This window comes from Pocillopora verrucosa, chromosome 2 (genome assembly GCF_036669915.1).
Source record: "Pocillopora verrucosa isolate sample1 chromosome 2, ASM3666991v2, whole genome shotgun sequence".
NCBI lineage: Eukaryota > Metazoa > Cnidaria > Anthozoa > Scleractinia > Pocilloporidae > Pocillopora > Pocillopora verrucosa.
This window is the reverse complement of record NC_089313.1, coordinates 16,409,292-16,430,797: the sequence shown is the minus strand read 5'-3', so window position 1 is coordinate 16,430,797 and position 21,506 is coordinate 16,409,292. Positions and strand designations below refer to the sequence as shown.

The window sequence follows — 21,506 nt, the reverse complement described above, 5'->3', positions numbered from 1 at the left end:
CAAGGATTTTAACATTCAATGGTTTTAAAGTGCGCTTTAAATTAACTCTCTTGACTTTTAGAAAAATTCTTAATAAAATTTGATGCATAGTAATGTTTTATTTTTGTATCTGTTACTTGAATATCCAAAAACATTTAAAAATTAAACCTAGTGACCCCGTAACTATGTTACGTCATCAGGAGGGCTCCAAATGGGTGTGAAATATAATATCTGAGTTGGGCTAAAAAAAGCTACAACAACTTACAGCAACAGGAAGAAGGAAATAGGAAATTAATAAGAGATATTTTCGCTTCGATTCAATTACCTTGGATATCGCAAACGAATCCCATATAAAATCAGGTAGGTGCCGCTACACAAAACTTAACAAATTGGTTCTTATAAGACATTAGTAATGGATATCCCAGAAAAAATATTCTCATTTGAAGTAATATCCCCGAGTTTCAGTTGCGATTAACTCTATCGCTAAACCGTGGGAGACCTCAGACAATCAGACAAGGAACTATTAAGATTTTATGATCACAACACTTTCAGTCCGCTGCTTTATAACTCTTAAATAAGTCTGCAACAAAGCATATAAAGTTGTCTTCCAAAATTTCGTACGTCGTAGGAGACTATAATACTTTTTCTTTTTTTTTTTTTTTAATTAATAATTTTTTTGTTCTCTTCTTATCTAAGGATGCTCCAAGGGTAACCATGAATGGAGCAGATGACTTGATAACGTTTTTGTGACAGTGAAAAGTATTATAACAAACGTAAATGCTGCTCTTATATTTTGTTTCAGGACTGCCCCCTATATTTCATCTCATGAATGACGCAGTTGCTCAGCCATGGAGAGAAAAAACAACAAAACGTCACACAACATAGACAGCGATATTGTAAGACGTTTGAGACCAAAATTTAAAAAAAATGATAATTTCGACGAAAGTAACCATATTCTTAGTTACCATTCGAACGTATGGGACCTTAATTGAGAGTTTTATAGATCAACACAATTTTCGCACAGAGGATAATGAGATTCATTGCTCAAAATTTTGAGAGTGCTCGCTTATTGTCAGATACAGGCTGTCTGTTATTTTTAACAATTTAATGATATGCTAACCTGCAAATAGGCTTAGAGATAAACAAATTCCTTTGATGGTCCGCGGGTCAGACAATATATTATGATATTATTTGATAGCTTTTACGCAACTCGGCGCCCAGGGAGTCACATGGACCGTTAATGAATCGGTTTTTAAACTGAGAGTTCTACTCGTAAGGGAGGAGTTTTTCCGTTGTTTCCCGACAAAAAGTTAGGGTGCTAACACCACCGTTGATCTTGCATCAGTTTTCCTCTGTTATACTTGTTTCTGCCAACAGTTCCGCCTTGTAGACGAAAATCAACCCGGTAAAATGGCGAAGAGCACTATTTTGTATCTTCGCATTGGCGAGGGAAAGAATTTACCTCGGAAGGACATGTGAGTTGGAGCGGACGATTTCATTCTTAAATAATATATTTGTTTTTCGCACGTTATTAACGCTTTTGAAAGAAAGGAATTTTGTCCCGGTCAATGTTCAGTTAGTTCACTCGGGAATTATTTGATTTTGTTTTATTTTATTTTGTAAATAGCTCTGGAAAGAGTGATCCATACTGCATCGTGAAAGTGGACAACGAGCCTGTAGCGAGGTAAGTAAATACCTTTGGGCTTTTTCTGTTGCTAATTGACTTATACTGTACTAACAACGAGTGTCAAGTCTTTTGATGAAAGTAAATCATTGCTAAAAGGTGTTACAATCTATGAAAATCGCAAGTAACTTTGTATGATTTTAAGTTAAAATTGCTTAGTTGCCACATACTTTACGGGGTTTTCCGCTTCCAATGTTTAAATATCTGACGGGAATAAACAAGAAAGTGTAGAGTCCAAAATTTAACAAAGTAAACAGTAAGTGAACAACGCCATGACAGCTGATTTAATCTCGCGACAAATCTTTGAATAAAACTTACTTCCTTGTAAAAATGCACAGACGAAATCAGGCACCTAGCGGACGTGGTTACATTACAAATTGCTTTTCGGCCCCTTAGTTACGATTCTTTCGCTTACGATCCGAAAGCAGGCGACATCTATGATCTGTTCAAGCAGTGTATATCGAATAAACCCGATCACATTCGTAAAAGTGATTTGACCAAAATCTACATACTGACTCAAATATAAACAAAGCTTGGTATATAAAAAAAAAAAAAAAAACGGGAAAAAAGGTCATCGATCCACTTTTTTTTTCATTCTTCCAAGTCGAAGATCATAGTAGAAAAATTATACCCTAATTAGATGTTTATTGCTCAGAGACCATCTGGTGTAATTGACTCTTGCGAGGTGTAAAAAAGCAGTTAATTAAAGGTGATAATTAACTGAACCATTTTAACTTTGAGTTGAGGTCAATTTAAGACAACGTTTAGTTTGATCGAGCAAAGCGGAAAATAATTTTAATTTCTAAAATATCAATCTGGTGAAAGAACAAAGGGCTCTTTGTCGTTCACGAGGCTATTATACCTAGTTCAAAACGGATATGAGAAGGGAAAGGGTCTTGAAGATCGCATCAACAGATATAAATCAATTTCCGTCCGTTTTGCCCGCTCGAATCGGTTCAATGAATTCAGTTTTGCGTGGGAGATAAATGCAAATCTTGTGACAAATCCTTCGGCCCAGAATGAATAATTCTTCACGCCAGGTAGTACCAACCGTAATGACTCTATTCAAAACATTTCGGTAAACTTTTGAGTCTCCTTGGGTAATTGAATAACTAAATTGATTATGGTAGCGGCCTGATCTGGAGGAACATGTCAAGGCCTTTTTTAGGCAATAACTTAATGTTGTAATAAAAACAGTTTTGTCGCGAAGATCATAAAGTAAGCACGACACACTGTTGATTCTTTTTTTCTTCTGAACTCCTAGACCACTATTAAAATCAAACTAGAGGGGTTGAAAATCGCTTGTTTTGATTTGCTCGCTCTGTTCACCTTGTCTCAATAAAGGATTTTTGTCAACGCTCTCGATACCCTTTAGGCCAGGTTAAAATTCAATTTCCCTTTTAACATTTTCAAGCACACCTAGACATTTCCTCGGAACCTAAGGAACATTGATATTAACAACATTTGGCTTGTGCATTAATTTTTTTTCTCGTGAAATAACTTATCACCTAAGTTGTGACACTTTTTCCTCTTTTGTAGAACTGCCACAGTTTGGAGAGATTTGGAGCCATTTTGGGGAGAAGAGTATACTATGTTTCTTCCAGTTGGTTTTACGAATTTGTCTGTTTTTGTTTATGATGAGGACACCATTGGGTAATAATAGCTGCACTTTTCTCGTTCGAATGCTTTTCGACCGACAAAACTGACATTATGTAATGAACCATGTTTCAAAAGACCGTTCCGCGCAAACGGCAATTTTCATTTGACTGTCGATAGAAATATAAAATTGTATTGGTGTTTCTTTTTTTGTGATTGGTCTAGAAAGCTCGTGCCGCCCTCTGAACCAATCAAAAGCAAACAGTTACCCTCTGCGTCTTGACACTTGCGTTTTCCCGCGCTTCAAACGGTCAAAATGTATTGAGTTCTCATTGGCAGTTAGGTTAACTAAGGTTCATCTGCTGCCACACACAATTTTGAATCATCACAAATGTTACCCAGTTTTAGTTGGTAACTTCGAAAGTGCTTTTCTTTTTTTCGCTAGGGTCGATGATCTTATTGGTCGAGTGACATTTGACCGCGAGACATTGGCGCAAAGTTCCAAGGGACTGGACAAATGGTTTCCCGTGTCTTTAGCCGATATGCACAACTACTCAGACATTCAAGGTGATATCAGAATTGAAACAACACTTTTCGAAAAGGTAAGGGAAAAGTCGCACAACACGACTAAATTTCACGAGTACCTAAAGCCACAAAGTTAAGTTTTTACCAAATGTCCCGAAGAAATCACGACCACTAACTATTTTACGACGAAGACTAACGAGGAACAACACAATAGCAGTAACTAATTTTTAATTAAAAATGTTACGAGAGCACTGAAGCAAGTGAAGGTGGAGATCTTACTCCTCTTCACCTCCGGGACGGAATAGTATACTTGTTACCGTCTTCCCATTTCAGGGTCTAACGTAGCGTTTTTACTGTGCTCCTGGATGGGTGGAATTCAAAGAGAATAATTTGTAACAGGATGCTTTTTTCCCCTTCTTTACAACCAGGGAGATGTTAAGAAAATCAGAGCAAAAGTTGTAGAAGTCAGGTAATTGGACCTCAGATCATGTACCTAATTTTAATCAATAAAGTGTCCTAGATCTGACTAGAAATTCTCACTTCTGACCTTCACATATTTCTTTGTAAACTAGTCAAGAGAATTTGGTGTTTTCTCAACAGAATATCCTCAAACTAAGATCGTTGTCTATTCTCGTCACCTGTTTGCTGGATAATGTATTAAAATTGCTGAGGAGAAGTTACATGTTCATCTATCTCCTCTAGGGACCTTCCCGAGACAGGCCGTAGCATTTTAGAGCCATCTGTAAAGCTCACCCTCAGGGAATCAAGTACAGGCGGTGGTCAGATGCGATTATCATTACGAGAAACAGTCGTCAAACTCGCAGAGGTAAAAATTTACAGCAGAGTGTAGGAAATGGTTAGTCAATCCAGGGGTGGCGGCAATTAATGGAATAAAATCCACGGCCTTTAAGGTGAAGAGTAAAGTGTCCCATCCAAAAACAGCGTTCGTGTTCCACTGGTATCTTACATGAAGGCTTCACCTGAGTTCCGCTGACAAAGAAGTATTTTATTTGTGGTTGAGAGGGGAAATAAGGGGGGGGGGGCACCTCTTTCCTTGCTCCCGGTTCTTTCCCCCCCCCCCCCACCCATCATTCCAACATTCTCATGGTCATAAAAACTTCCATAACTACCATAACTTGTAAAACTTACGGATAATCCACCAGTATTAATATATTAAAAGCTTCAAATTTCGAGCAAACTTGGACAGGAACATGACTTATGGGAACCTTAATTACGGTGGCCTCATAAATTTGTCTGAGGGAGATGAAATGATCCCTTAAAATCTTTTTTTTATCTCTCCAGGGGCACAAAAAGATGTGGATTCCTGCAAAACAGAAGTGCTTAGAGGTGGACGTGAAAGAACCGCTACAGGAACTAAAGATGACTGCTGAAGTGAAGATTGAATCTGATGCACTCTGCTGTTTTGGGCAGGTAATCAATGAAACTGTGGGGTTTATATAATGATGGTGATTTTCATTCGTAATATGTCCACCATTCCTTTCAGAAGTAACAAAAATATTTGGTTTAATTTTCAAACAGTTACAGGGGTTACAGGCATTTATAATTTTGTGATAACGTGAAAGATTTTTCTAAATGGCTCCAAGCGACAGATTTGAAAAAATTCAGCATTTACATGTTCTCAGCCGATAAAACGCGAAACAAAAACGTTCATCGAAGCAGTATTCTGCGCTTGATGGAGTTGATGGAGTTCTCTATGAGCCCTATGATTACGTGTTTCAATTCTCTTGGTTTTGACTAAGTGCTACAACTGAAAACAAGTAAAAAAGTCAAAATCATTGAATCTACAATGACTAATACAACGATGAAAACTTAAAATAAACAAGACGAGTTCCTGTTGCTATGAGCAACGTTGATCATTTCATGCAAAATGCCATAGTGCACTCGTAAATAGCCATCCGTTCCTTCTGCCACAGCCCAAGGATACAGAACTTTAACTTCCTGAGCAATCACTCCGCAGTCCTCCCCAGTCAGTCCGTAGGTCTTCTGAGCGTTTTCATTCCATTTCCAGCAGACCCCCCTCAAGCCGATATCGTTGAAATCGGAGCAGGAAAGCGTTGTTACATTGTCTTTCAGATCTTCGTCGCTGAAAAAGTATGCACCCGCGAGGAATGGGGCAAAATACTTAGCAGCGCTCTTAGCATATTCCCACCAGCTTTCTTCCTCTTGTTTTCTCTTCACTTCTTCTCGTCTTTTGTTTTCTTCCTCCTCTCTTCTTTTTTCTTCCTTCTGTCTTCTTTTTTCTTCCTCCTGTCTTCTTTTTTCTTCCTCCTGTCTTCTTTTTTCGTTTTCCTCGCGCTTTCTTTTCTCTTCCAGCGTACCCATAAGTTCTTCTTCCGCCTTTGTTATCTCGCTTTGTAGATTGCATTCCTGTTCAAACTTACGTAAAGCTTTAAACATATTTTCTTCCATTTCTCTCGAGGTCTGCTGCAGTAAGACGGGCTTGATATACTTTTCGTATTTTCTTGTACAAATATATGTTTCCATGGCGGCATATACATCTCCGAAATCTTTCCAAGAATCATTAGGACTATTCATTGCTTCAACAAGCTTTGTGGTGAGGACAAGAAGTGCTTCACCGTCAATTGGAGGGCCTCCTGATGAATGTTTCACAGGGCTGTCCTTCATCTTCTGCACCAACTTTTCGAACGATTTCCAAGCAGAACTTTCTTGCAAGCGCTTTATGTCTCTGAATAATTCAGAGGAATTATCCACCGAAGGGATACGACTCACTGAAATACGATCTTCTGGAAAGTATTTCTTGATAATTTCCTCCTTTCCCATACTCTGCCCGTCAGGATGAAAGATTGTTTGACGGATATAATCTTCAAGGCTGTCATCATCGGGGACGTTCAGATTTGTTCGTAACACGATTCGAAGTTTGGGGAAATTATTTGGAATTTCTTTACCTTCGAAGACAAGCTCGCTCAAGCGTACTATGCGATAAAGGAAGTTGATGTCTCCATTTTTCACGACATGTAGTGCAAAAATATTCAGTCCGGAAGACAACATGGCTGTAAACATACTAAGGCGATCAGTTACACTATCATTTCCTAAATCTGTACCTTCCACATCAAGCAAAAGTATGCTTCCATTTTTATCGGGATGTCGTATTATGTGCGCCCACACTCCACGAGTGACAGGATTCAACGAGGCACCAGATTTAAAAACCTCTTCAATTGCGTTAGACTTTCTCTCTAGACTGAAAATAGAACTGAATACGTTTAGGAAGGTTGATTTTCCAACTCGAGCATTTCCAACAGCGGCGATAACTCGGATCGGTCGCTCCATCTGTGATATCTCTTCCAAAACATCAGGGTTCAGCTCAAATGCATTCGGCGAACTTTTGTTATTCACTGAGTGCAGAAGGATCTTGGCTTGTTGTACTTCGGCTACTATAACGAAGCTCGAGTCAGAGAGAAGCGCTCCAAAGGCGATAAGCAGTGAACAAATCATGGTCCACTCACTGCTGTTCAAAGAAAGGGTTTGATACACTATTTCGATAACCTAAATTATTTATTCGGTGAGACTACGAGGGAAAAACACCTCTTTAAAATTCATGAAATACACATCCGGTCTAGGAGGAAGCCATAAGGTAATTTGCATTTTACCAATGAAGTATGACACTGCATTTTCCTAATCTCTATGGTCTCCTTTTAAAGACTCAGAAATTAACTGTTCTGAAGTATGGAAAAGTCTGCTTCATTTTACCTTCGATAGTTTTTCTTTCTTTCCGGGGCGTTTCAAGCCTTGCAAACGTTGCAAAACACATTCCTTGTCAAAGATGCAGTTTAAGCAGTTTCACTTTCCTTATGAATCCGAAGGGACGAACTATGAAGGAACTTGAATCACCAGTGGGCCATGGATGGTTGGGGAACCAGGGGGGTTCTCGTGTCACCGCTCATCACAAAAGTTTCATTGTAGAGATGTTATTTTACGAATTCTCGCACCTCACTTTATCGCATTAAGATACATATTAAGACTAAAAGACGCAATATCATCACTAATTTTGACCTGTTGAGCATGAAAGTAACTTATCTCGTACGTTACTCGACAAAAAGCGAACATTTTAAACATGGACGTCTTAAAAGCCAACTATTGTAAAGTTTCTCTTCAATACTCTATCCTCATTACTTTCTTCTGAGTCACTGACACAGGTCAGAGCGTGGGGGTTCTTAAATGTTTCATCGTCTGTCATGCAGAACCACCCTTTTGTGCAAGCAAGTCCTGTGTTGTTACAGGAGCAGTTTCGCTGACAGGCGGACGTTTTCCACTAGCTCGTCTTCGGCTCGACAAGGCATGCTGCTGCCGGTGCTTATCGTGAAAAGCTTCATTTCAAAAGAATTTTAGAGCGGATAAGTGATTAAGTAACTTAATGAAGAAAAATATCAATAATAATAATAATAAGGCATTTTTCAGTCCTAGTATACATCTCACTGAGTTAGAATGTTGTTAAAAAAAAAAATTTCGAAGGATAACACAGGTACACGTATAACGCAAAAGCGATCGAGGCCTCCTCAGAGGTCACGTGCCTGTTCACGTGGCCATATTTTGCATTGGCTGAGCATGGCTGGCCTTATGTCATTAAGAGCTTACGATATGTTAGAAACATAAGAAATGGCCGTAAACATTGTTAACCTGACTGAGCCTTGTTTCATGTCCAACCGTAAATGGGACGAAAATAGTGCAGTCGAACCTGTGTTAAGCAGTCACCCGCGAGGAATGGCGGTATGACTGTTTAATACAGGTTCCACAGAGGTATGTAAAAAAAAGGACAAAAACGCTATTTTATGCGATAATTATCCATGATGGAAGAAAAAGTTACAGCAGTTGAAGGGAAAAAATTGATAACCGACCGTTTATTCCAGGGTGACCGTTTAATACGGTGCCGCGTAATACAGGTCTAAATAACCTAAAATTTGGTCAGAACTGTAGATTGTACGACCCTTTCATATAAAATAGCAGAACACAAATACACATTTATGCCACAGAGGCCGTATAAATGTGCTCATGACAGCACTAAAAGGCTATTTTAGTCGGTGCTCGGTCACGTGACCTCGATTTACACAACCTGGGCACGTTTGAAATTCATGTTGTAAATATGTAACTATAATTGAAGATTTTTATAATAAGCGATAAGTGTAAGCAATATCAATGGTTTAATGACTGTGTCTCGTTTCCATGAATTAAAGGAGTGGCGTATAGATACAGTCCCTTTACAGAGAGCCTATACAACAATACAACTCCAAACTACTTAACATTAATCAGCCTGCATTTTTCTATCAAAATCCACCATCAAATCTTTCCTCACTCGGTCATTTTACGAAACCCTTTTTTGGGGGGTCCTGGCCTCCGATCTACATCCGTCATGATTAGGTGTTTCAATTCTCTTGGTTTTGAATAAGTGCTACAACTGAAAACAAGTTAAAAAGTCAAGATAATGGATTCTAGATTGACTAATACAACAATGAAAACTCAATATGAACGCTACAAGTTCATGTTGCTGTGGGCAACGTTAATCATTTCATACAAAATGCCATAGTGCACTCGTAGATAGCCATCCGTTCCTGCTGTCACAGCCCAAGGATACAGAACTTTAACTTCCTGAGCAATCACTCCGCAGTCCTCCCCAGTCAGTCCGAAGGTCTTCTGAGCGTTTTCATTCCATTCCCAGCAGACCCCCCTCAGGCCGATATTGTTGAACTCGGAGCTGGAAAGGGTTGTTAAGTTGTCTTTCAGATCTTTATCACTGAAAATGTATGCACCTGCGATAAATGTACCTAAATAACTACTAGCGGTCTTTCCATATTCCCACCAACTTTCTTCATCTCTTTTTCTCTTCTCTTCTTGTATTCTTCTTTCTTCTTTCCTTTGGTGTTCCTGTTCTTCAAACTCTCTTTTATCCCTTGCTGTACGCTTGAGCTCTTCCTTCGCATGGTCTATTTCTCCTTGTAGGTTACACACAAGTTTAAATTTGTCTAAGGCCTCTATCATCTCGTCTTGTATTTTGATTGAGGTTCTCCGCTTTAAAACCGGCTCAATGTGCTCTTTGTAACTCTTTCTACAAATATCTCTTTCCCAGGTTTCGTACACGTTTCCAAAATATTCCCATGAATTATTGTTCATTATTTGAACCAGCCGCTCGGCGAGGTCGCTAAGCGCTTCACCGTCGATAGAACTTCCTTCAAAAGTTTTTTTTTTTGGACTTTCCTTAATTTTCTCGATCGCGGTTTTGAACGCTTTCCAAGCAGAGCTGTTTTCTAACACATTTTGATCTCTGAATAGTTGAGCGGCATTGTGAACATACGGAATCCGGGTGACTGCGATGGAATCCTTCGGAAAAAATTTATAGATCGTTTCCATTTTATCTTCCTTCCCTTTATAAGTTTCACCTCTGATAATTTCTTCGAAGTTATAATCGCCATCACTACCGAGATTAGTCCGCAACACGATTTGCAGTTTTGGGAAATGATCTAAAATGTTTTTATCTTTGAACACAAGGTTGCTCAAGCGTGCCATTCGATAAAGGAAATCAGTGTCAGCGTTTCCCACAAAGTCTACTGCAAAAACATTCAATCTGGAAGACATCATGGCTGTAAACATGCTTAGGCGATCAGTGACAGTGTCGTCTCCTAAATCCGTACCTTCCACGTCAAGCAACAGCATGCTTCCCTCTTTTTGGCGAATAACGTATGCCCATACATCGCGAGTGACTGCCTTCATTGAAGCGCCGGTTTTAAAAACTTCTTCAATTACAGAAGATGTTCTCTTTTCATCCAAAATATGGCCAACTAAGTTTAAGAAAGTTGATTTCCCAACTCGAGCATTTCCAACGGCGGCGATAACTCGGATCGGTGGCTCCATCTCTGATATCTCTTTCAAAACATCAGGGTTCAGCAGAAATGCATTCGGCGAACTTTTGTCATTCACTGAGCGCAGTAGGATCTTAGCTTGCTGTGCTTCGGTTACTATAACGAAGCCCGAATCAGAGAGAAGCGTTCCAAAAGCGATAAGGAGAAGGCAAATCATGATTCACTCCCTGCTATTCAAAGAAAGGAGTTTAATTAACAAATTCGTTACCCCAAATCATTTATTCGGTGAGACCACGTGGGTGAAACACCTGTTTAAAATTCATGAAATCACTTTCGGTCAAGCAGGAAGCCATAGAGTAATTTGCATTTTACTAATGCTAAATGATACTAGATTTTCCTTATCTCTATGGTCTCTATGGTCTCCATTTAAAGACCTACACGTTAACTGTTGTTAAGTATGGAAAAGTCTGCTTCATTTTACCTTCGTTGGTTTTCATTCTTTCCGGGGCGTTTCAAGCCTTGCAAACGTTGCAAAACACATTAATTCCTGATCAAAGATGCAGTATAAGCGGTTTCACTTTCGTTATGAAACCGAAGGGGCGAAGTATGTAGGGAGGGTCATGGATAGCTGGGGGACAGGGGGCTTCCCGTGCCACTGCTCATCACAAAAGCACCGGCAGCAGCATGCCAGCATGCCAACACAGGACTTGCTTGCACAGAAGGGTACTTCTGCATGGCAGACGATGAAGCCTTCAAGAACCCCGCGCTCTGACCTGTGTCAGTGACTCAGAAGGAAGTGATGAGGATAGAGAGTTACAGAAGTACTTTAAAATAGTTGGCGTTTAAGGCGTCCATGTTTGAAAGGTTCGCTTTCTGTCGAGTAACGTCAAGATAAGCCACTTTCATGCTCAACAGGTCAAAATCAGTGATGATTTCGCGTCTTCTAGTCTTAAAATGTACCTTACTGAACTATAGTGAGGTGCGAGAATTCGTAAAATATCATCCCTACAATAAATCGGATAAATGATTAAGAACAAGAACAAAATAACAATAACATCGTGTTTTTCGTCCCAGTACGCAACTCACTGAGTTAGAATGTGGTAAAAACTAGATATTTCGAAGGATAACACAGATACACGTACAATTTCACTCGTTTGTTACGCAAAAGCGATTGAGGCCTCTTCGGAGTTCACATGCCTAATCACGTGGCCATATTTTGCATTGGTTTAGCATGGCTGGCCCTGTCATAAACAGCTTACGATATATCAGTAGCTGTTCTGCATGAATGCATAAAGAATGGATGTAAACAGTGATTACCTTAGTGAGCCTCGTTTAATATCCAACCGTAAATGGGACGAAAATGGTGCAGTCGAACCTGTGTTCAGCAGTCATTAACGAAGAATGGCGGTATGATCGCTTAATACAGGTGCCACAGAGGTAAGTCATAAAAAAAAAGGTCAAAAACGCTATTTCATCTGATCATTATCCATGATAGAGGCAAAAGTTACAGCATTTGAGGGAAAAAAATTCTGGACCTGTCGAAATCGACCGTTTGTTACAGGGTACCCGCTTAATACGGTGTCGCGTAATACAGAGCTAAATAACCTGAAATTTGGTTAGAACTGTAGATTGTATGGCCCTTTCATATAAAATAACAGAATAAACACCTTTCACCCATTTATGCTACAAAGGCCGAATAAATGGCGCTCAGTTACGTGACCTCAATTTGCACAACCATGTTTGAGATTCATGTTGTAAAGATGTAACTTTAATTGAAGATTTCCGTGTAGGCAATAATAAGTGTAGGCAATATCAGTGGTTTAATGGCTGCGCCTCGTTTCCACGATTTAAAGGAGTGGCGTATAGATACAGTCCCTTGATATAAAACCTATACAACAAAACAACTTCAAACTACTTGACATTAATCAGCCAGCATTTTTCTATCAAAATCCACTATCATATTTTTTCTCACTCGATCAGTCTACGGAACTCTTTTTGGGGGTCCTGGCTTCCGTCCTACATCCATTATGATAAGATGTTTCCATTCTCTTGGTTTTGACTATGCGCTACAACTGAAACAAGTAAACAAGTCTAGGTTAGGGATTCCAGATTGACTGATACAACTATAAAAACTTAAAAGAAACGAGATGACTGCCTTTTGCTGTGGGCAACGTTGATCATTTCATGCAGAATGCCATAGTGCACTCGTAGATAGCCATCCGTTCTTTCTGTCACAGCCCAAGGATATAGAACTTTAACTTCCTGAGCAATCACTCCGCAGTCCTCCCAAGTCAGTCCGAAGGTCTTCTGAGCGTTTTCATTCCATTTCCAGCAGACCCCCCTCAGGCCGATATCGTTGAACTCGGAGCAGGAAAGAGTTGTTACATTGTCTTTCAGATCTTCGTCGCTGAAAAAGTAGGCACCTGCGAGGAGTGGGGTTAAATACTTAGCAGCGCTCTTAGCATATTCCCACCAATTTTCTTTTTCTTCTCGTCTTTTTTTTCCTTCCTCTAGTCTCCTTTTTATTCCATTATTGTCCTTATTACTTCTTCATATCTTGTTCTCTGTTTTTCCAATCTTCTCCATTCTTCTTGTCTTCTTTTTTTCTTCCTCCTCGCGCTTTCTTTTCTCTTTCAGCGTACTCGTAAGTGCTTCCTCCGCCTTTTCTATCTCGCTTAGTAGACTGCATTCCTGTTCAAATTTACGTAAAGCTTTCAACATATTGTCTTCCATTTCTCTCGAGGTCTGCTGCAGTAAGACAGACTTGATATACTTTTCGTATCTTCTTGTACAAATATACCTTTCTATGACGGCATATACATCTCCGAAATCTTTCCAAGAAACATTAGCACTATTCATTGCTTCAACGAGCTTTTTAGTGAGGACACGAAGTGCTTCACCGTCAATCGGAAGGCCTTTAGAAGTATTTTTTACAGGGCTGTCCTTCATCTTCTGCACCAACTTTTCGAACAAATTCCAAGCAGAACTCTTTTTGCAATTGCTTTAGGTCTCTGAATAATTCGGAGGGATTATCCACCGAAGGGATGTGACTCACTGAAATACGATCTTTTGTAAAGTATTTCTTGATCGTTTTCTCCTTTCCCATGCTCTGCCCGTCAGGATGAAAGATTTTCTGAAGGATATAATCTTCAAGGGGACGTCTAGATTTTTCCGTAAAACGATTCGAAGTTTGGGGAAATTATTTGGAATATCTCTTCCTTCGAAGACAAGCTCGCTCAAGCGTACTATGCGGTAAACGAAGTCGATATCTCCGTTTTTCACGACTTGTAGCGCAAATCTATTCAGTCCGGAAGACAACATGGCTGTAAACATACTAAGGCGATCAGTTACACTATCATTTCCTAGATCTGTACCTTCCACATCAAGCAAAAGTATGCTTCCATTTTTATCGGGATGTCGTATTATGTGCGCCCACACACCACGAGTGACAGGATCCAACGAGGCACCAGATTTAAAAACCTCTTTAATTGCGTTAGATTTTCCCTCTCGACTGATAATAGAACTGAATACGTTTAGGAAGGTTGATTTTCCAACTCGAGCATTTTCAACGGCGGCGATAACTCGGATCGGTCGCTCCATCTGTGATATCTCTTTCAAAACATCAAGGTTCAGCTCAAATGCATTCGGCGAACTTTTGTTATTCACTGAGTGCAGTAGGATCTTGGCTTGTTGTGCTTCGGTTACTATAACGAAGCCCGAATCAGAGAGAAGCGTCCCAAAGGCGATAAGCAGTAAACAAATCATGGTCCACTCCCTGCTGAGTTTGATACACAACTTCGATACCCTGAATTACTTATTCAGGAACACGAAAATCCTTGCGAGCATTCCGAGGAAGGTGAAAATGTTGATCCACCACGTTTTCATTTATACATCAATTTTTTTGATTGAAGTTTGCCATCCTTGTTAAACAGGACCAAGGATCAGTTGAAGTTTCCTGCCCGCGGAGAGGAGCTTGCGCGCGAAAGAGTGAATGAGGTTGTTGTCCATGCAAAGCAGCAAATAAGAATTGTAACGCAAGCTGTCAGTGTCGCCGACGTTTCTGAAATGAAGTGACTAAACGTCCGGCAGCCGGACACGGTCTTAAAATAACTAAACGTCCGGAAGTCCGATATTTTTCCATATTTCTCTTCGAAATCCAAAAAATATTTATACGAAAATGTTCTGCCTTTATTTACAATTCTCAAGCACTTCCAGGCAGCCAAAAATTTCGAACTTAATGTTTTCTCTGTATACAGAGTACAAAACCGTCCAAGCGCTTTACACTCAGAAACTTTTCAATGACACCAATCATCAGTTGATATTCTTTCGTCAAGTTGTAATTAGTTTATTCAGGAGCCCATTATATGGGCTCCTGATTTATTTCCACATCTTTTCTGATTGGTGTATATGATGTCATGAGTTTTTTGGACCAATCACAGGGCGATGTAAGGCAAACTAAATGTAATCCCAGATAACTTTCGGCAACCATTAAAAAAGAATTGCTCCAATTTGCTGTAGCAGTTTTTACAAACGAGAGTCGAAGACCGCACAATCTTACAATGTTTGGCTTTATTTACCTTTGTTTTTTATCAGGTCACGACTTTCCTGTCGAAGCTTAAGCCAGGACAAACCCGAGACTGTTGGTACAAGCTGCTCCCGATGCCTCAGTTGAAAGAAATTAAGACGTAAGTCATGCATCATACCAATTAGGGTCTATTTATGTTTTTTTGGACGCGGACCTGGGTCTAAGTGCATGAAATCGAGGTTCTCTGGTAACTTACTATCGGAGGGAGCTTGTGAGAAGTAAGGAAAACGAAAAAACGAAATAATCAAAACTACGACAGAGAACTTTGTATCCATAAATTTTCAGTAATAAGCATTATCTCTCAGGATTTATTAGTAAATCTCGCCTTTATATTCCGAAACCAGCTTTCCAGTCTTCCCTCCATGCATATAGAAATTGTGCCAATCGCTTGAGAAGATTTATTTGAGTCAACTGTTCGGTCAAGAAATACACACAAATCATGTTCATCACTTTCTAACTCAGTGTTAAGGATTCACTTTTGCGTCTTTCGACAGAGAGAATCTCGGTAGTATCCGAATGAAGGTCCGTCTGACTCAAGAACGCGTCTTACCGCAGAAATGTTACCAGTCTTTAATAGAGATTCTTGTCAACTCCGCTAAGGACCCGGAGAGCCTGGATCCCACAGCGTTGAGCTTAATAGAACAGCTGACTGCCGCTGACCAAGCAATTCTGGCTCACCAGCTTGTTCGTCTGTTTATTGGCCAAGATCTCGTTATACCGTTTCTCGACTATCTGACTCTTCGCGAAATAAGGAATACAAGTATAAGTAATGGCTTTGTACTTTAATTTCTTTATGTGATAAAGACTTTGATAAGAGCGTAGGTTATCAAATAGCTGAGAAGGAGTTACTACGAACCCATCGCAACTTCGGCTTTGCCTTCATGCTAAGCATTCAATAGAAATATCCAAAAGCCAGTCCATCGTATAATCCTGCTTCAGGACCAGAGGGGGAAGCTAAGGAAAAAGGGGGGAGGGGTCATTGCCTCTATTTGCCTTACTCTTTTCATGAATCAACTTTTCACGCCCTCAAGTGCTAATAGACAGTAGAGCTCGACTCTCCACCCCCCCCCCCCACCCCTTTGAGGATATAAACAAAAATGAAAAATCTGGAATGTGAATTTCGCGCAAATAGAAGATCTTGAAGAAGTGGGATTCTCTCTCAAGAAACTTTCCTCAGAAGAGTTCACTTGTTTACCAACCACACAACGTTTTTGTTGTTGCTGTTTTCTTGTTTATAGGTTGTCCTAGGACTCTGTTTAGAGGCAACAGTCTGGCAGCCAAGTGTATGGAACAATTCATGAAGGTAATGTAAACAGTGCTCAACTAAACATGAGATGATCAACGAGGAAATATCATCTTAATTTAACAAGCAATCCAGGTGACTAACATCGAAAAACGTATGGTGCTCGGACACGAAATAAATGCATGTTTTAGATGCGAGGTCTCCACAGAGGTTCAGCCACAACTTTACCGTCTATGGCTTTATGGCCTGGATACCTTGCTATCGTTCCTCTTTTCAGTAAAATTTTCTGACTACTGAGGTCGTTTTTCCACTGTAAGATTGTAGGTATGCCATACCTTTCGGAAACATTGAAACCAGTTCTCGACAAGATATTTGAAGAACGCAAATACTGCGAACTCGATCCATGCAAAGCTGCGGAACGGAAACAAAGCGCTCTCAGGTGAGGTATACTAGTCGGTCATTTGAACCAATCATCACTGACAAATAAAAGCCTTTGAAAACTTAGGCCCCACAAACAAACCATATCGGAAGGAATAGTAGAGACACGAGATTAGCAGAACATGTGATTAAAAGGACGCATTTACCTTCCCAGATCAAGATATCAATTATTTGCATTGTCTGCGATACAAGTATTACTATTAGAATAACAGAGATGGCAAGTTTTGAGCTCGGTAAAGACATAGAGAAAAATGTTTTTCGTCTTGTCACGAGCGCGGGATAAAGAAAAAGTTCTGAGTCCTCGTTAAGAATCGTACATCAGACCATCGGATACCGCAGATTTTTTTTTTTCGATTTTTTTTTCTCCAAGTATTACTATAATGGCTCAGAGAAGTTGGTGTTTGATTGAGCAGTATTTCTTAACTGACTTGACTTCTCGGTTTACCTACAATTTTATTTGGGAACGTTTGTTTAAGGGGCGAGATTGAAGGAACAGTGGGTGGGGAAGGAGAAGGGGAAGGGGGAGATGGATTATTACAAATTTGAAGCTCTAGTGGGGAGGTTCAGAGTTCATTTAAGAAGGAACAGGGGTTAATGGAACGCTCATATTCGTTTATGGTAGCCTAAAAAGGATCGAGGATGGTACCAGATGCAGACGATAAACTAGGTACCGTTTCTGAGAAACACTCACGGAGACGTTGCTTTTCGTAAAACCCCCTATGAAAATTATAACACCTATGAATTCAGTTTCCTGACCTGTTTGCAGACGCCTAAGCTTGAGGCCAGTTGACGAGCAAGACAAGAGCCTGTCAGTGTTGACCACTTACTTAGAAACAGTCATGATGTCAATCCTGAACTCAGTCAAAGAATGTCCAAGCTACATGCGCGCGGCCTTCAGGAATCTCGCTCGGAGAGTCTCGGATCGCTTTGGTGATATACCTGATTACGAGGTGAATCACCAGAAATGCTTATTTGTAGCTTGATTTCCAGTTTTCACCATTAACCCTTTAAACTTGAACATCAGCATACATATTTTCCATACTATTCACAATACATTTCCATTTCCTTAATTTCCATGACCTCAGTGTTTGCTTCAGCGGTGAAACTTTAAGAAATTGGATGCCAGTCCCTCTAAGAAGCTTGTGGTTTTAAAACAATCTCCTAGTAAAGAGATTGGATGGTATGCATTGGTCGTAAAACCAAAATAACCAAAGTAATCATAGCGGCCAATAAGATCATAGAAAATATCACAAGGAGTCAATCAGAGCTCAAAGTTAAGTTCAAGCAACCTGCCGGATGCGCGGGAAAATACAAGTGGACAAGTCACTGTTGGTTGTAGTTTTGCTTTTTATTGGTTAGGAGGGTGAATTGGAAATTCCTCTATGTGATATAACCAATTCCTAAAATCGCCATCTTTCATCCTGTTAGCCGAAGCCCAAATCTTTCGGGAGAACTAATGAAAATAAAGCGCAAAGTGAAGATGTCAAAGTCCGCAAAACTGAAGATATTTCAGATAGCGTATATTGACACAGTGTAGCCTGGAAACTAAAGAGGCACGCAAAGACTGCTCCTCAGTCCACCACAGCCTTGATTTAATCGTAGCTAATACAATCTCAAATGTTAGAAATGACTAAATCATTCCTTTCTCAGGACTCTAAGTACACAGCCGTGAGTGGTTTCCTGTTTCTACGATTCTATGTGCCAGCAATACTTGGACCCAAGCTCTTCGGTCTGCGTGAAAACCACGCCGACAAAAATGTATCACGCACCCTAACCATCCTAGCAAAGGTCTGTATTTAAGAAGAGAAGGACGATGACGACAAATAAGAATGTGTGCCTGTCAAACTTAAGAAGGAGAAGGGGAAAGGGTTGGTTTCATTGATTTGCGAATTTAAGACTTTCCCAATCAGAATTAATTCACGACGATGCAATTTTCTTTAAACGTTCCCGGACAACGTGAAATCTCTTTTGTCGTCAAACCGCAAGAAATATTTCTGATTGTTCTTTTTTGTTTGTTGCCTTTGTTGTTAGACTGTCCAGAAGATTGGCAACATAGAACTCCCTCTTCAAAACGGAAAGGAGGAATGGATGGGACCACTGTACAAATGGATCGCATTGTACACTGATGAAGTAAAGGACTTCCTGGATCAGCTTGCAGACGTGGAAGATACAGAAGGTAACTATCTTTTGATAGCAGGGCATTCGCCATATCCTAACTTTAGTCAGAAAAACAGTCTTGACTCGAAGAATGAAACAGTGAAAAAATAACGAATTTTCGATTGGAGGTGGTATGTGAATGACGGCTTAGGCACACTTTGGGCGTATTCCATTGGTCAAAAAATGTAGTCTCCTCTTCACCACCACTCGAAAGGGGAGCAAATCTTCGCGGATGATTCTCTACCTTTAAGGCTCTCCTGGTGTTTCTTTGATTGCTAAATTAAAAATACTTTTGTTTCCTTCTTTTATTCTCTGTCTCCTATAATTTTCAGTTCCAGGTTGTGACCACAGGAGGACCGTATTCAGTCACTCACTGATCATCAAGGAAGGCTCTCTCAAGAAAAGTCGCTACAGGGACACCAGGCTGCCAAAGCCGTTCAAGTTCAAAAAGCGCCATTGTTGGCTCAGCACTGAGAATTTCCTTTACGCCAAAACAAACGATTCACAGGTAACACATTATCAAAGCAAGGCGTTGCATAAGATTACAATAGACCTGTGGTGAGATTTATTTCCAAATATCGGTAAATGGCATCGGAGACACCGCACTCTTATGGCTGACCCAAAAGATGCAGGTGCAATCCCTATCCTCGGTCATGATGTTGTGTTATTATAAAAGACATGTAACCATCGCATTGCCCCCCTCCCCCTCCTACCCCCAAGACTTACACGGGTACCGTCTAATAGTCGAAAAAAACCACGACAAGCCTGGAAAGGAGCGAATTGGGGGAGGGGGGAGGCAACTTGACATATAAACCGAGATGCGCTTCAGCAGCTGGTCCGGAATTAGTTTTGTATTAAGACGAAATGTATACGGAAACCAATCAGATGGTATAACTTAGTTCGACGTGATCTCTGCGTTCAACCATTAGCTTCTATCGTAATGGTAATAAATGTATGATGTAACAAAATAAGGGGGTGTGCCACTCCCATATTCTGTCTAATTGACCTTTCCACTTTACAGACAAGGCAGTTTCTTCCAACCAGAAAAATTCTTGCCGTGGAACGAGTTGACGAGTCAGCTTTTCAAAAACCCAACGTGTTTCAAGTGGTCAGTAAGGGTTATGATGAAGCTCTGCAAATTCTCTACCTCGCCGCTCAGGTAAATTATACTATCGTCACGTCAGAAACTCATGCAATAATGCAAACTGTGCGCATTCTTCGTGGAAAAATAAACCACGCCTGCCCCGACAGCTTGTATGCTACACAAAGGTTGTTGCTGAGCCCGCAAGCAAGAGCCTCGCTGCAGGCAACAAAAAAATTGATAACTTTTTACTTTGTCTTCAGGATGTGAACGAAATGAATCAGTGGCTTTCAGCGATAAGGAAGACCACCATTTCTAATACTAATCTGCTCAATTACTTCCATCCGGGAGTCTTTCACAAAAACAAATGGACATGCTGCAAGCGAGTTATTCAATCAGGTCAGTGGATTCAATCACGTGTTTTGTAAAAGGGTTATAAAAACCAATCCAACCTTAGGAAGAGCTCTAGCGGTGAAGCAGGTCGATTATAACCCACCCACATGCCTCACTCGTGCCTTGCAATAAGAAAGTGGGAAAGGCTCGGTTGATTGCGCCTTAATACTTTAAACCCCAGCTTGTGAAGACTAACAAAAAATTTCTACGCCCTGTTTCAGCTGGAGGTTGTCAGCGGACACATACACACGTGACCTTGAGCGACTGGCGAGATCCATTGGACCCAGACTCCGAAGCGCAGATGATTTTTACACAGCTTCTTCAAAGTCGAGACGAGATTCGAAAGAAATTTCTTGGAATTAATGAGCAGCGGAAACATTCTCAAGAATCCTACGACACAGCGAAAGATGAAGAGATATCAGTAAAGGACTCACATACGTCTTCAACAGCCGAAAGAGCTATGGCTACGAAGCTGTTGGAGGTAATAGATGAACTCGAAAAGACTCACCAAACATTCGAGGAGAAAGCTATTAGAAAATAAGAGGATTAGATCAAGAGAAAAAGGACTGATTGATAACACTTCGATACATGAAGGAAATTTTCATATGTAAACATACAAGTTATATTTTTTTCAACAAGACTGGTCCAATTCAAAGATTGTTCTTAAGTTGACATGGGTGGTTCTCTATCAGGAAAAGGGAAAAAGAGTCATAGCTCATTGATACATGTATACAAAAACAGGATCTTAAAGTTGCTTGCACCCTTGACCACAGGACACTATCTCATTTTGTGGTTGACCACAGGACGATGTGGAATACATTTATGCCGTTAGAAACCCCTTATTTCAGTAAAAAGAACATCTTGTATAGCCCTATTATCAATCTGAAATTCACTAAATAGTTATTTAGTATTAAAATCTTTATTCATAAAACTTTTTCACAGCAATATATCCAACAACAAAAGATGCAAACACACAAACAAGTCCAATGAACACC

The 21,506-nt window shown here is 40.1% G+C and overlaps 2 protein-coding genes and 1 pseudogene across 5 annotated transcripts; 1 reads left to right on the top strand and 2 right to left on the bottom strand.

The window, feature by feature from the left end:
• The first annotated feature begins 233 nt into the window (after positions 1 to 233).
• Positions 234 to 21,457, top strand: LOC131780958 (rasGAP-activating-like protein 1). 4 transcript variants are annotated; one of them, XM_059097590.2, is made up of 20 exons: positions 234 to 339; positions 782 to 875; positions 1,357 to 1,454; positions 1,607 to 1,663; positions 3,203 to 3,316; positions 3,705 to 3,861; positions 4,213 to 4,253; positions 4,487 to 4,610; positions 5,087 to 5,215; positions 15,208 to 15,299; positions 15,694 to 15,959; positions 16,438 to 16,502; positions 16,760 to 16,881; positions 17,647 to 17,830; positions 18,531 to 18,668; positions 18,912 to 19,056; positions 19,370 to 19,545; positions 20,059 to 20,196; positions 20,382 to 20,517; positions 20,733 to 21,457. In XM_059097590.2, exons 2-20 carry the CDS (start codon positions 828 to 830, stop codon positions 21,050 to 21,052), a joined length of 2,550 nt encoding a protein of 849 aa, XP_058953573.2. In that variant the 5' UTR covers positions 234 to 339; positions 782 to 827; the 3' UTR covers positions 21,053 to 21,457. The 4 variants fall into 4 exon arrangements, with proteins under 4 accessions (XP_058953573.2, XP_066018143.1, XP_066018144.1 ...); XM_066162046.1 differs by having other exon boundaries at positions 15,694 to 15,965; XM_066162047.1 differs by lacking the exons at positions 234 to 339; positions 782 to 875 and adding an exon at positions 734 to 752 and having other exon boundaries at positions 15,694 to 15,965.
• On the bottom strand, positions 8,633 to 10,922 carry LOC131780960 (guanylate-binding protein 3-like). Its single transcript, XM_059097591.2, has one exon. The coding sequence runs from the start codon at positions 10,829 to 10,831 to the stop codon at positions 9,290 to 9,292; it is 1,542 nt and encodes a 513-aa protein (XP_058953574.2). The 5' UTR covers positions 10,832 to 10,922; the 3' UTR covers positions 8,633 to 9,289.
• LOC136278977 (guanylate-binding protein 1-like) lies at positions 12,748 to 14,379 on the bottom strand (annotated as a pseudogene).
• Positions 21,458 to 21,506: the final 49 nt, after the last annotated feature.

Bases quoted from the DNA above. Each gene is read 5' to 3' on its own strand.
- LOC131780958 (XM_066162046.1), top strand. From the start codon at position 828: ATGGAGAGAAAAAACAACAAAACGTCACACAACATAGACAGCGATATT. The intron at 1,664-3,202 runs GTAAGTAAATAC...CCTCTTTTGTAG, and splicing joins GACAACGAGCCTGTAGCGAG to AACTGCCACAGTTTGGAGAG. The intron at 17,831-18,530 runs GTGAATCACCAG...TTCCTTTCTCAG, and splicing joins GTGATATACCTGATTACGAG to GACTCTAAGTACACAGCCGT.
- LOC131780960 (XM_059097591.2), bottom strand. From the start codon at position 10,831: ATGATTTGCCTTCTCCTTATCGCTTTTGGAACGCTTCTCTCTGATTCG.